Genomic DNA, 14,694 nt, shown 5'->3' with positions numbered 1-14,694 from the left:
TTCTTTGGAATGTGTTGCTGGCATCAAATTCAAAATGAGCATATATTTTTCAAACAATAAAATTTCTCAGTTTCAACATTTGATATGTTGTCTTAGTAGTATTTCCCTTTAAAAATATGGTTTACATGATATGCATATCACTGCATCCTATTTCTATTTACATTCTGCACAGCGTCCCAACTTTTTTGGAAATGGGGTTGTATTTCATTTGGAATCCCTGACATCATGAGGCTTGTTCTGAACTTTTACAGGATGCTTTGAAAGGCCATTTTATTATGTTCACAATCTTACGGTTCAGTGAGATTGTTTGGCAGGAAATCATTAAAATCTGTCAGGCTTTTATTGGAGAATTAAGCTTTGCCAGGATGATGAAATCATTTGAAATGTACACTTCAGAAAGATAACACATCACGTAGCTACCAGTGTATGTGTGTGGCGGTCTGCAGAAACCCCTCAGAAGTCTATTTTGACAAAAGGCAAAAATATAAAAAAACTCTTACTTGTTTAAGATATAGACAAGGCTCTGCACGACTTAGCAGGCTAGCCTACTTGTATTCACATGTTGTAGTCACAGCTTCTTATCTGTTTAAGTAAGTTATATCATTACACTTGCGCAATACAATGAAATTCTTTTCTTTGTATATCCCAGCTTAGAAAGCCGGGGTCAACTATGATATGGCGTCCTTGGAGCAGAGGGTGCCACCACTGCCCCCCCAAAAAATCAGAAAGACTATTGCAGCTGGCTACTACACACTGAAGGAGAAGCTCTGTCGGGTAGCAGATACAGTACAAAGCACAGCTACAGCACATTTGAAGTCTCACAGGAAAAATCAGTGAACAAGAAATCCATTTTACACTCTACTGTTCCATATAGATTTAATGGACTTAAACTTTCAACATCATTTCGTGAATTTCTTTTGTTTCGTATTAACTAACTCTTCACAATCTTGCTGTTTTTAAGCTAAAAACATGAGGCACAAAGTGAAATACAATGCGACAGGTCTAATAACATTAGCTATGGTGAAAACGGAAGATTAGAATTTCTCTGTTCATCTTAAAGATTCAATTTTAAGCCATGCCATCTACTGCGGATTTGTCAGGACCGAGGTTTAATTTAATATAGATGCCATTACCTGAATAGCCTTAACACTTACGCCTACCCAGGTCAGACTTGTTTCAAACCATACTTGGGAGATGGCCACTGGTTTCAGAAAGACACAGCACAGCAGTTATGAAGAAGGCCCAGCAGCGTCTGTATTTCCTGCAACAGGTCAAGAAATTTGGGCTGCCTCAAGCACTGCTGGTCCAGTTCTACAGTGCCATAACAGAATCCATCATCACATCTTCCATCTCTGTCTGGTTCGTCTCTGCATCTTCGTCCACCAAGCATAAGCTACAGCGCACAGTTCACTGCAGAGAAAAGCACTGGCTGTCGGCTCTTTACTCATGTAGGAAGAGTGACTATCTTATTCTTTTTGCACTGAAACAATCAAAATTATCTGACAGTATAATAAGACAATAAGACAGCATAATAAAATGAAATGACTTAAAGCAAGTAAAAAATCTATAAACAAGTTGAATCATCTTACAACATTCTCACAACAATCTCATAATAAGATATACTTAATATGCTAACTAACTTGCCAAGATGCCATTTTTGCAGTGCATGAAAACATATGAACGTGGTTTGCTCATATTTGTCCTCTGTTTTACACAACAAGAACCTGTTGAGGAGTAGAAAAAGAGATGCATGAAGATGTAGAGCTGGACGACGTCCAAGAAAAGATGAGAAAGACCTAGTGCAACCTGTCCTTGGATGCTATAACTACATAAGTCTCCTTCAGTCAAGATGGCCATTAGATAACAGCCTTCTAGAGTGAAATGAATTCCGTCAGGATGAAGTCCGTGATATTAACACACACAGTGAAGGATAATGGTGTGAAACTACAATGCACTGAAAGGTCTCTTCTCTATTACATTAACTTGACTGAGCAAAATCCCACCCATGGCAAACACAAGACATGTAACACTTTCCTTGAACCCTCCTACATAACACTGACAGAACCATGCCATCAAGATCTGAGAGATGCCATAATGTTTGATGTTTAACAGCTTATGTCACCTGCACATTTTTGCTGTGTATTCTAGTTCGCAAACATTTTCACATCTGTTATGACAATTAACAGTAATGATAACATGACTCTGTTATATTCCTGGACATAATCTGGCATTACAACTAATGACAGCATATAATATCTGCTGTGAAGTGTTTATGGCATGGTTAAGTCAATGTTATGTATTGTCACCAAAAAAAAAAGATTATATAATGAGACATTAATTTTACGGGCACCCTGGTCCTCACATTGACCAATTTCTTGAGACTGACAAAGAGATGATTAAAAATTAGTCGCCGCCTATATCCGATATGTGCTCATTATAAATTGAGATGCCATTGCTTATATTTCCATTCATGTTCCCTACAGAAGGAAAGGACATGAGAGTGATAGGGAAGACCGCAGGCCACGAGGGAAATACGTATGAGCAGTGAGCGCTGTTTCAAGGTCAAGGAAGAGAAGGAAAAGGAAAAATAATGGAGCAGCTGTATCTCTGTCTTCTGCAATATCTACAGACTCATTATCTCCAGAGCTGTACTATAGGGATTGCATCAGGTTCCCTTAACAATTCCGTCTATCCCATCAATGCAGCGTACACACACACTCGCAGTAGTACATGCCTCCAGTGACAAGCCGCAGGCCACAGCTTTATATCTGCAACTTATATATATATGAATTGTGGTTTTGATTATACCAAGCAAACTGCATAAATTCAGTCCATCCGTTCAAACTGACAGTACTGTACTAGACACACAGTCTCTGGACACTTTATTAGATACACCTATCTTGAATCTTCATGCACTGCTTATTTTATCACATAGGAGCACTTTGTAGTTCTACAATTACAGACTGTAGTCCATCTGTTTCTCTGCATACTTTGTTAACCCTCTTTACCTTGTTCTTCAATGGTAAGGATCCCCACAGGACCACCTCAGAGCAGGTATCATTTGAGTGAAGGATAATTCTCAGCACTGCAGTAACACTGACATGGTAGTGGCATATTAGAATGTGTTGCGCTGGTATGAGTGGATCAGACACAGTAGTGTTACCTGGGTTTTATCGCACTCTATTCAGTATTAACAATTATACATTTAAATCTCACACAGCAGGCCAACATACATAGGATTTTAAGAAAGATTTTCTATGTAAGTCCACAGTGGGACCCAAAGTTTCCAGAATTTGTCCGTCTGGTGACGTAGATCGTAGGTCAGTTTTTCCAGGGGAAGCAGAGTTGCAGCTTGGGAAAGCCACTGCTCAATAGATGGTGAAGAGGGGCTGGCCCATCGAATTAGGATACATTTTTTTTGCCAGAAATGAAAACATTAGAAACAAAAATTTGCCATCAGTATCAAAAATATGTTCTGCTCCTATTCCCAAAAGATACAGGGCAGGGGATTTCTGAAATTGTGTCTGAAGGATATTTTCTACCGTGATGTGTACTCTATCCCAGAAAATGCCAATTTTTTTACACTGCCAAAAGGCATGAAAAAACGTTCCTTTTTCAGTTTTACATTTAAAACACAAATTAGTTCTGTCTGGAAACATCTTCTGTAGGCGAACAGGTGTAAAGTATATCCTATTCATGAACTTAAAGTTAAGCTCGTGAACACCAGATGAGGTACACCTGGGAAACAGACCTTTACAAATATTGCACCAGTCCTCTTCTGAGATAGGTTGGTCTAAGTCCCTTTCCCAAATTCCCCTCAGAGTGTCTGACGATGGTTTAACACTCTTTAGCAAAATGCCATGAATTAGTGAAATCAATCCTCTAGTCTGGTCCTTCTTAGCTAGCAACACTTCAAGATCGGTTAATTCCTTTCTAAATCTCCCATCCTTAATGGCTGAGGTGATCAGGTGACGAATCTGAAGATATTTGAAAAAATCTGACCTAGGTAACTCATATTCTTCTTGCAATTGTGTAAACGATTTGAGCAAACTACCAGAAAACATATAAGAAATGTTTTTGATCCCTCTGTTAAGCCAAGCTGAGAGTCCAGAGTTACTCAGCTGAGAAGGTAAATCTGGGTTGTGGGCCAGAGGGGACAGTAGTGAAAGACAATGAGGAATCTTAAGATATTTCTTAACATCTGTCCAGGCCATAAAGGTATTGTGTAAAATAAAATTCTCAGAGACACACCTCACCTTTGCAGCATCATTAATAAACGGTAAGCAATCAAGAGGAATAGGGCTACATGCCCCTGTTTCCATAGAGACCCAGCGAGAATCCAACCTATTTGTACACCAGCTGATCATATGCTTTATTTGAGATGACCAATAATACAACTGCATATTAGGCACACAAGCACCACCTTCCTCCTTCGCTCTTATTAATCTAGAAAATTTAAGTCTTGGCCTTTTATTATTCCATATAAATTTTGAGAAACTTTTCTCTAGATCCTTGAAGAAAATTGTGGATAAATGGCAAGGGATTGACTGAAATAAATAGAGTAAGCGAGGGAGGATATTCATTCTTATTATGTTTACCCTGCCAAATAAGGAAATAGGGAGAAAGTTCCATAATGTAAGATCATGTTTTATATTATTAATAAGTGGAAGGTAATTTTTGTCAATAAGGTTATTAAGGTCTGGGGTGATATGAACACCCAAATATTTAAAACCCTCTAACGCTAATTGAAAGGGGGATGCAACTACCCAAGGTGTGAAAAGGGATATATTTAAAGGTAAAGCTAATGATTTTGAAAAATTGATCTTATAACCAGAAAATTTACTGTATTCTGAAATACACTTCATTATAGATGGAATAGATTTTTCTGGGTGGGCCATATACAACAAAATGTCATCCGCATACAGTGAGATTCGATGGTCTGCTCCTCCTGCTCTAATACCTGAAATGTCCTGGTAACATCTAATTGTTTCTGCCAGTGGCTCAATCACCATGAAAAAAGCAATGCAGAGAGAGGGCAGCCTTGTCTTGTTCCTCGACTTATCTGAAACTTTTCAGAGAGCAACCCATTTGTATTGACTGTAGCGTACGGATCGGCATATAGCAGTTTAACTAAATGAATAAAAGTAGGACCTAAATTAAATTTTTTAAGGACAGCGAACAAGAATGGCCATTCGATCCTATCAAAAGCTTTCTCTGCGTCGAGAGAAACAATAAAGGCGGGGTCATTACTTTTTCTAATAAAGTCAATAATATTCAACAGTCTACGTATATTATCAGAACCATATCGCATCCTTATAAATCCAGTTTGATCTGGGTTAATGATTTTAGGTAAGATCACCTCTAATCGTCGTGCCAGAGCTTTAGCAAAGATTTTACAATCTGCATTTATTAAGCTGATTGGTCTGTAAGAGGCGCAGTCTTCTGGGTCTTTGTCTTTCTTAAGTATTAAGCTTATTGAGGCGGTTTTCCAGGTTTCAGGCATGGTAGTTTGGGTACACAGATCCATGATAACTGGCATCAATATAGGTTGAAGTTCAGGCCAAAATGTTCTATAAAATTCAGCAGGGTAACCATCCAGTCCCGGTGTTTTCCGTGAAGGCATTGACTGGACGGCACCAAAAATTTCTTCGGGGGAGAAAGGGGCATTAAGACTGCATCTGTCATTGTCTGAGACCACCGGAAGTGGTATATTATCTAAATATGCAGTAATATCAGATTCTAAAACTTTATTTTGAGATTTATATAAGGATTCATAGTAAGTTTTAAAGGTTGTATTGATCAACTTTGGATCGTATGTATGCGAACCCGTCAATGTCCTCACAGATTTTATTAATCGCTCTGAATGTTCTTTTTTAATCTGATAAGCCAATAACCTACTAGGTTTGTTCCCATATTCGTAATACTTTTGTTTAGAAAGGAATAGTAATTTGTTAATATGACTTGTATATTCTAGATTAAGTTTAGCTCTGGCACTACATAAAGAAGCCCAGTTAGATTTGTTAGGATTTGATTTGTGCAACTGCTCATGATATGCTACTTCTTTTTCTAAATACATCCGATTTTGTATTTTCATTTTTTGACATGATGAGGTGTAAGATATAATATGCCCACGGATTGTGGCCTTCAAAGCTTCCCATCGCATAAATGGTGAGACATTACAGTCCTTGTTAAATTCCCAATATTCTTTGATCCAGTAACGCACTAGGTCACAGAATGCAGAATCCGATAGAACGGGAACAGTTAAATCTCCAGAGTCTGCTTTTACATACAGGAGTGCCAAAATTAACATGTACACTAACTGGGGCATGATCTGATAAGACAATTGAACCAATCTGGCAGGACTGGACTGTGTGGACAAAGCTACTTGGGATAAAGATATAGTCGATTCTGGAATAAGAAGCATGTGGGTTAGAATAAAAAGTGTAATTTCTAGTCGATGGGTTTAGTTCTCGCCAGATATCAACTAGATCAGTATTCTTACACATGTCTTTTAAAACTGATGAAGATCTAGAATTAGAAAATGTGCTGGGTGAAGATCTATCCATTACATGGTCCAATGTGCAGTTAAAGTCACCTGCCAAGAGTCCCATCCCTTTACAATGTTGATTAAAAGATAATACTATGTCCAACATAAATTTGGGGGAATCCTCATTGGGGGCATAGACACTAAGTATGGTAACATGTTGACCCAACAGTATACCTGAAATTAAAACAAATCTTCCCTCAGGGTCATTAATTTGAGATTCACATATAAACGGTAGATGCTTACTAATTAAGATTGCAGTACCTCTTCTGTGTGGCATTGAGGAATAAGAGGAGAAGAAAACCTGCCCAACCCAATCTCTTTTTAATTTTAAATGCTCTTTATCGGAAAGGTGCGTCTCCTGGAGAATTGCTATAGAAGTTTTCTCTTTTTTCAAAAAGGTTAAAAATTTTTTCCGCTTAACTGCGTGGCCCAAACCCTTTACGTTCCATGAAGTACATTTATATAGACTATCCATATCTTACCAGAAAAAGGATGTATGTCTTGACTATATGTGTGGCCCATGTGAGAGACTGAACATTGAGTGCCTTTTGTAATCTAACAACTATAGAACGACCCAGTAAAACCCATATCCACCCTCCCAACCCCATCCCCAAACGACAGGGTAACAAAACTACAAATGAAGCATAGTGCCCTATTGGCATGATCAGGGGGAACAACATGAAACGCCCAGAGAACGGCAGCAAAGCAACCGAGACAGCCCCAACCATCGGCAAAAACAAAAATGACAGACATGACGCCAATCACCACTAGAGGAAAAGAAGATAAAAATACATACATAATTAAAAAAAAAAAAGAAAAAAAAATACTACTTGTTATAGTGAATGCCATAATTAGAACAAGTTCCGCATCACAACTGGGCCGAGACAAACGTGATTTGCATCAACCGTATGCATTCCATAAAACAGAGCCTCGAACCCGGAGAATGGCGCCTGTCAACTATTCACCCCAGTGACTTGCGAAGTCATAGTCATTCAAGAGTTTTTTCCGCTAACTCCTGTGAATGTGTGGCCTCAAGAGTTTTCAAGAAATCCTGAGCTGCAGCCGGTGTCGAAAACAGATGTATTTTCCCTTTGTGAAGACACCGCAGCTTTGCGGGGTAAGCAAAGCCCCGGTACATGTGCTTAGCCGCAAGAGTATTTTTCACCGCTTCGAACTCCCGGCGACTCCTCATTACCTCTGCGGAGAAATCTTGGAAAATATGAATGGTGCTATTGTTATGCAGGACGTGCCGTTTCACCTGGGCAGCTCGAAGCACCATCTCCTTGTCGGTGTAGCGCAAGAACCGGACCGTAATGTTCCGTGGCGTCGTCTTCGAATTTGAGAGCACAGTAGGTGTTCTGTGCGCCCGTTCGATCTCCAAGCTCAGTTCGGCGGGAAGCTCCAGCCAAACAGGGAGTATATCTCTTAGAAACCTTGCCAAATCGGAACCCTCAGCTTTCTCAGGGAGACCGATTATTCTCAGATTTTTGCGCCGGCTCCGATTTTCCAGGTCATCAACTTTTGTTAGCAATTGCGCTAGCTCTCCTTTCAACTTAGCTATCGCGGTCTGCTGAGTCGTCCAGCGTGGAGATCCTGTTCTCGGCTTCAGACAGGCGGGCTTCATTAGAGGAAACTCTCTCTGTTAAAGTGACCAGCGATTCCTGCAGTGTGGATATGGAGCTACCGATGGTATTGAGGCGCGTGTCGATGCTGTCCAGCCGAGAGTCGATTAATCCAAGTCGAGAGCTAATTTCTCGCATTTCGGTTAGCACTGGGTCGTTTTGGCTAGAGTCGCCATGTTCGTCGAGGCTCTTCTTCTTAGCAGTGCTGGTGCGTTGAGGCCGTGAGGCATTAAAGAGCGGAAAATCTCGACTTTCTTGCGATTTAGACATGTCTTCAACACTTTAGGCGTTGAATAAAATAAAAAAACAACAGTCTGTCCCTGGAATAAAATGATATATTTCCGACGGTGGGAACGGCGCCCAGATCTAAGCAGCCGTCCGTTAGAAGGTCACGTGCCCCCCGTTACCTGGGTTTTTAAACACTGCAATACACTGTCCAACCTGCACCAAAACAAAGTCTTACCCATTTCTACTAGCTTTTTATTGTTTACTCAACTTGTATAAATAATTTGTTGTACTGACAGACGTTCTGTTGTCAGCACTAAAAGGAATGAAGATAAATGACAACTGTTGTATTAAGTACAACTAGTCAAAACTCTATTCAGTTATACCAACTTTTCTTCTTTTATGTTACATTAAATTCAAGCATTTGCTAGATGCTCTTATCCAGAGCAGCTTACAGTTTTAATCGAGTTGAATACAGTTGAATCGAAGGTAACATGGTAAAAGTAGCATTGGGAGTGTTACTGGTGTAATGTGATGTGCTTGCCCAGGTAAGAAATCAGCACCTGGTCTGCTACATCAAAGGAAGTTTTCCACAACACTGCGCCAGCCACTTGTGCTAAGTACAGCTACTGACGCAATAAGAGACGCCTGGTGACTTTTGACATTTGTATATTATGGAATTTTGGACTAAGCATGGTGCAATTATGTATATCCTATTCGACCTTTGCAAGGAATTTCCTGTTGCTGCTCACAAAAGATTAAATTTAATCTATTTAATATAATCTAATCTAATAATATGATGCTATCACCAAATTTTCATTAAATTGACTCAACTCAGCATGATAGGTGGTACTGTTTATCAAACTTGTCTTCATTTAAAAAAAAAAAATCATTATATGGGCCTTTCCACTGAATTAGTTCAAACTGTGGTCCAAAAGTAAAAAAAATACTTAAAAAAAACAATGAAGTATTCAGACCTCAGATATTAACAAGCACTATGTTAAGATCCATTTGAATCTAATCCATTAATTGAAATAATAATAAGCTAAATATATACAAAATCTTCATTTACAGGGTAAATTACATTGGAGGTTGCTGTTCCAAAACATAACCCCTAAATTTACATTTGTGAAAATAACACTTACAGCTTTTTGCTTTTTTTCAACTTCCTTTTTTAAGGACTTGTTGATTTCTTTTAAGGTGAAGCTGAAAGATTTAGATTTATGAGTTTAATTTTTAAATTAAAAAATATATATATTAAAAAAAAAATGCTGTCCCACGTTCTCATGTCACCAATGAAACACTGTTTTAGTCCATAATTAGAGCCTTATTTTAGCCACACCCCTGCTTTACAAAGGCCAGAAATGCCCAGCCAAGCGGTGCAACAGAGGGAGAGGATAATGCAGGACACAACATAGGAGGAGGGTAGACACTTCCAATCACTATTTAACTGCAAAGCCCACCATCCTCAGTCACAATTTACACCAAGCAACACAACTACTCTGCTACTACTCAACATGCAGTTTTTTTTCTAAACAGGAAGCGCACACCCCCTAAGCTAACATCCCATTCTTATGCTCAGAATGAACTAAAACTGTCACTACCAAAACAGTCACTACCAAAACATTTGGTAAAGTTTCAGTAGCTTTACGATTATTTTAATAGTAGCGAAATTAAAAATTCAATCACTTGATTTAATAAAATTCACACAAATAAGGTAAAGGGTTGGTATAAGGTATAGGTTTCTGGCCACAGGTTGCTATTGGATGAATATCACTGTTTAAAAACTCCAGTAATTGTCAAACTACAAAGTGCACATACATGGCAAGTGGCATTTATGCACATATATATGTATGGAGACAACCACACAACATACAATAAGAAACAATAACAAAGTAAAAAACAATGTGCAAAACAGGGAATGCCTTTTGCAAACTGAATGGAATCAAAAGAATCTCTCACTTTGGTAGTTAATTCACGTGAAACTAAAAGACATTTGTGCACAGTGTGAATTACAGGACATTTTTAAACTGCTTTTCTGTAAAGCTGCTTTGAGACAACACTAGTTGTAAAAAAAGCACTATGCAAATAAATGTTGTTGTTATTTACTGTTTAAAAAACAAAACGGAGGAAATAGAAACACAGTGCCTCAGTGTAATTTGATTCAACCCAATTTCATAATACCAAATCAACCTAACCACAGTGTTTCTAGTGAGGATCGTGACTTTTGCTATGCAACATTTATTTAATGTGCGGTGAATAAGCCAAAGCCTTGAATGTGAATTTGAACATGCCATGTTTGCAAGCTCTGTAGGAGTGTGTTTTACTTGTTTGAAATGCTGTACAAAACATCACTTGTTTTAATTAATTATTTGATCTCTTTTGTAGATCATCTGACAATGTTTGCTCACATTCCAGTGAGATATTTTCTCAGATGAGGGACTGGAGATATTAAAATGTCAGGTTGAAGATTTATCTCATCTTCAACAGCCTGAAAAAGCAAGACATTCTGTTGATGAACACAGCATGCTGAGAAACAATAGGACATGATCACACACTGCATACTTTTAGCACCCGGGGTGGGTGACATTAAGCAAATTTTTTTTTGTTTTTTGTTTTTGTTTTATTATGTAGTATATATTATACAGATGACATTTTATCAATAAATATATTATTTAACACTATGGTATCACAGTAGGCAGAACACTACTACTGATAATAACAATGATAACAATCGATAAAGCTATCTGTCTGCACTAGTCTGTCATGTAAGACAAAGATTTTTGAGATAGAGGAAAGTGAACAAGGAAGCCTATACCCAATCACAAAGTACTACATCACTAAACAGTATCAGCAATAAAAAACATCAAATGCAGCACAACCAGATATGCTTACAGCTTTTCCCCAACAGCTGTAGCACTCCTCAACCACAATGGACATTTCGCACTTTCAACTTAAACTGAACCAACAAACCTCCCTTTACGGTATTACAGTATAACTCCTCCTGCAGTATAATGCTTATCTGCACTACTGTACAAGTACATGTTCACAAATGTTCATATTACTTTGTAATATTCTGTATGTAATAGTTTTTGTAGTATATTTTATAGTACGTCTACTTGACCTGCATACACAGACATTTATATCTGCATTTGTACAGATATCCACACATATGTACATCCTCTGAGCTTCTTTCACATTGTTTATAATTATTCTTTATACTATATTCTATTTATTGTATTTTATGTTACTCTTCCCTTAGCTTTGCACTTGTTAATATTCTAAGTGCTGTCTGGTCTGTTTACTATGTTACATGTCATAAATGTGTGCACTCACCAAGACAAATTGATCGTATTTGTAAAATAATTGGCAAAATAAAGTGATTCTGATTCTCAGTATTTTGCTCCAACACTAAACAGTTGTGTAAATGAAGAAACACTGAGAGGAGCCAAGACTCAAAGGGAAAATCTCTCTAAAAACATGCCTAAGAGACACTGAGAGGAAGAAAAAAATCCTAAGAGCATGAAAAAGAAACATAAAACTCAAATCTATCCTTGTGCAAGTAGGACAAGCTTATTAGAAAACGCTTTGCCTAATGTCAAAAATCAGAAAAGATCTACAAGATGTGATGTACAAGATGTGAGCAATCAGAACATGGTAGGTAAAGAGTTTATTATGACTGACAGGCAGCATTAGGACAATGCAATAATGACCACATTTGAATCTGATTAACAGTAGGCCTGTTGTGCTAGACACAATAATGGCTGACAGTACAGTATTTCACACTCTTACTCACTGCATTATAAAACAAAGGCCCCTGTCCCTTGCAAATATCTGAAGGAGATGTAGCTGATTATGTTTAGTGCAAAGTATCGTCCTTCCTCTAGGCTCAGCCAATCATCATTACAAATGCACCTCTAACCCCCACGCGCTGCATTGTACTAAACAGACATTTACTTCCCTCTATCTCCCTGACAGACTTGGGATGCGCCCAATGAATGGCAAAGAATTTCCTCTCTTGGCGTTTTAATTAGCGCCATGATAATATCGCTAATTTGCACTGGGGGGAGGCAGTGTTTCGTGAAATTAGTTTCTGTGGATTGCGGGTATGCAACCACTGGTGACTGGGACCTCCGTTTGAGCCTTGTGCTCCGGGACCAGTGAGCCAGAACTCTATTAGTGCCACCCAGCTCTGGTGAGTGGCAGCTGGACAAAGAGAGAAAGCCGGGAAAGGGCAAAGGTTCCAGGTATGGGCTCACAGATAATCCAGCCCTGTTAATGGGGAAAAGGGAGATCAGCTGGCCTGGAACCAGGAGAGAGGCCAATTGGAAGTTGTGCTGGAAGGTGAGTGGGAGTGAAGGTGTAGAGAAATGCAGATTTAGTGCCTGGCTGAGGGTTCCTGGACACTAAAAGGACATTTCTAACCCCTGAGTCTGTTGGAAAAAGGTATTTATGCTGCTTAATCTGTTCTTCTCCCCTAATAACTTCAATGTCTTAGTGTTGCTGTTACAATTATTTGATCTGTAAAGAATGTGATCTAGCAAAGTAGAAAATAAGTAGATTTTTATTTAGTTTGTGTCACAAACTACCTTTTCTAACAGGAAAACACATATATAAGTATAGATGGGCATTGCAGTGCCATTTGCAATGTAATTTGGCTCTGTATGGTTAAAATAGCCCACAGAAATCCATGCGTTCTACATCAATTCCAGACAAAAACATTGTTGCTAACAATGATTACCTCATCACAAATAAATGTATTAATCTTTTTTTCACCCAATGTTCAAAAGCTACTGAAGAAAGAAGTCTGAATATGTGGAAAATGAAACATATGTCTCACTTTTCTTATTTCGGTGACACTGTCAGCTCTGATTAGGTCATAAAAATTAAAACTATATTTGTGGGTTGGCTGAATAATGACTGAACTGCTGCGCAGTTGGGGTAGAAGAGCGATTTGCTCTCAATTCTCTAATGGTAACAGCCCCCATCCTCCCTTATTTTGAAAACTTCAATCTACATGATTCACATAAATGGCGAAAGCTTGCATGTACGTACACACAGATGAACCAAAACATTATGACCACCTGTTTAATATGCTGTTGGTCCTCCCTATGCCGCCAAAACAGCAAAATAACTCTGACCTGCCAAGGCATGGGCTCTACAAGACCTTGGAGAGTGCTCTGTGGTGTCTGGCACCAAGCACCATTAGCAGCAGATCCTTTAAGTTGCGAGGTGGAGCCACAGAGGATGTGTTCCAGCACATCCCAGAGATGCTCGAGTGGATTGAGACCTGGGGAATCTGGAGGCCAGGACAACACCCTGAACTCCTCAGTATGTTCCTCAAACCACTCCCAAACGTGTGTGCAGTGTGGCAGGGCGTATTCTGCTGTAGGAGGCCACTGCCATTGGTTAATACCATCACCATAAATTAGTGTAACAAGTCCACAACAATGTTTTGGTAGGTGGCACATGTCAAATTGATGTCCATATAAACGCCCAAACCCAGGGTTTCCCAGCAGGACATTGCCAGAGCATCACACTCCCTCCACCAGCTATCTTCTTGCCACAGTGCATCCTGGTGCCATCACTTCCCAAGATAAACGGTGCAGACCTGGCCGTCCATGTGATGTAAAAGAAGACAGAACTCACGGGACCAGGCAACATTTGTCCATTACTCCAAGGTCCAGATCTTATGCTCACATGCCCATTGTAGGCGTTTTTGATGGTGGGCAGTTGTGAGCAGGGGTGAGCAGGGGCAATTTGACCAGTCTGAAACTACAAAGCCCCATATGCAGCATGTGTTGTGACACATTCCTCTTGCAATCATCATGACCATCATTTCTGTGACTTATGCCACAGCAGCCCTTCTGTCGGCTCAGACCAGATGGGAAAGCCTTCACTGCCCTCGCACATCAATGAGCCCAACACCCTGTTGCCAGGTCTTCATGCCTGCCCATTTCTCCTACATCCAACACATCAACTACAAAAACCGACTGTTCTGTCAAATACATATATCAGATTTTGACATGCGCCATTGTTTCAAGGTAATCAACGTTATTTGCTTCATCTGTGACAGGTTGTAATGTTTCAGCTGATTGGTGTATATTTCCATATGCACTTATTTATGCACATTTATTTTTTGGTCTGCTATAGTCGCTTGAAAGTTTAGAGCACAGAGGGCAATGAGGTACATACAGTACTTTGTCTGATCTTTGTCTCTCCTTGTGTAACGAGCACTTGGCTGAGTACTACACCCATTAATATTTCCTTCAGTGCGGAATGTCAGACTGAATTTAGCAA

At 39.2% G+C, this 14,694-nt stretch overlaps 1 protein-coding gene across 1 annotated transcript in view; it reads right to left on the bottom strand.

The window, feature by feature from the left end:
- Positions 1-910: 910 nt before the first annotated feature.
- The window catches only part of LOC118814321 (rab effector Noc2-like), a 45,676-nt gene continuing 31,892 nt past the window's right edge, over positions 911-14,694 (bottom strand). Inside the window, exon 6 of the mRNA XM_036579869.1 lies at positions 911-1,410. Coding sequence (XP_036435762.1) covers positions 1,408-1,410 — 3 coding nt within the window. The 3' untranslated portion in view covers positions 911-1,407. The remainder of the gene's footprint in view (positions 1,411-14,694) is intronic.

The sequence above is a fragment of the Colossoma macropomum genome, unplaced genomic scaffold (genome assembly GCF_904425465.1).
Source record: "Colossoma macropomum unplaced genomic scaffold, Colossoma_macropomum, whole genome shotgun sequence".
In the NCBI taxonomy this organism is placed as follows: domain Eukaryota; kingdom Metazoa; phylum Chordata; class Actinopteri; order Characiformes; family Serrasalmidae; genus Colossoma; species Colossoma macropomum.
Note: the sequence above shows the minus strand (reverse complement) of the source record. Positions and strands in the feature narration are given on the sequence as shown.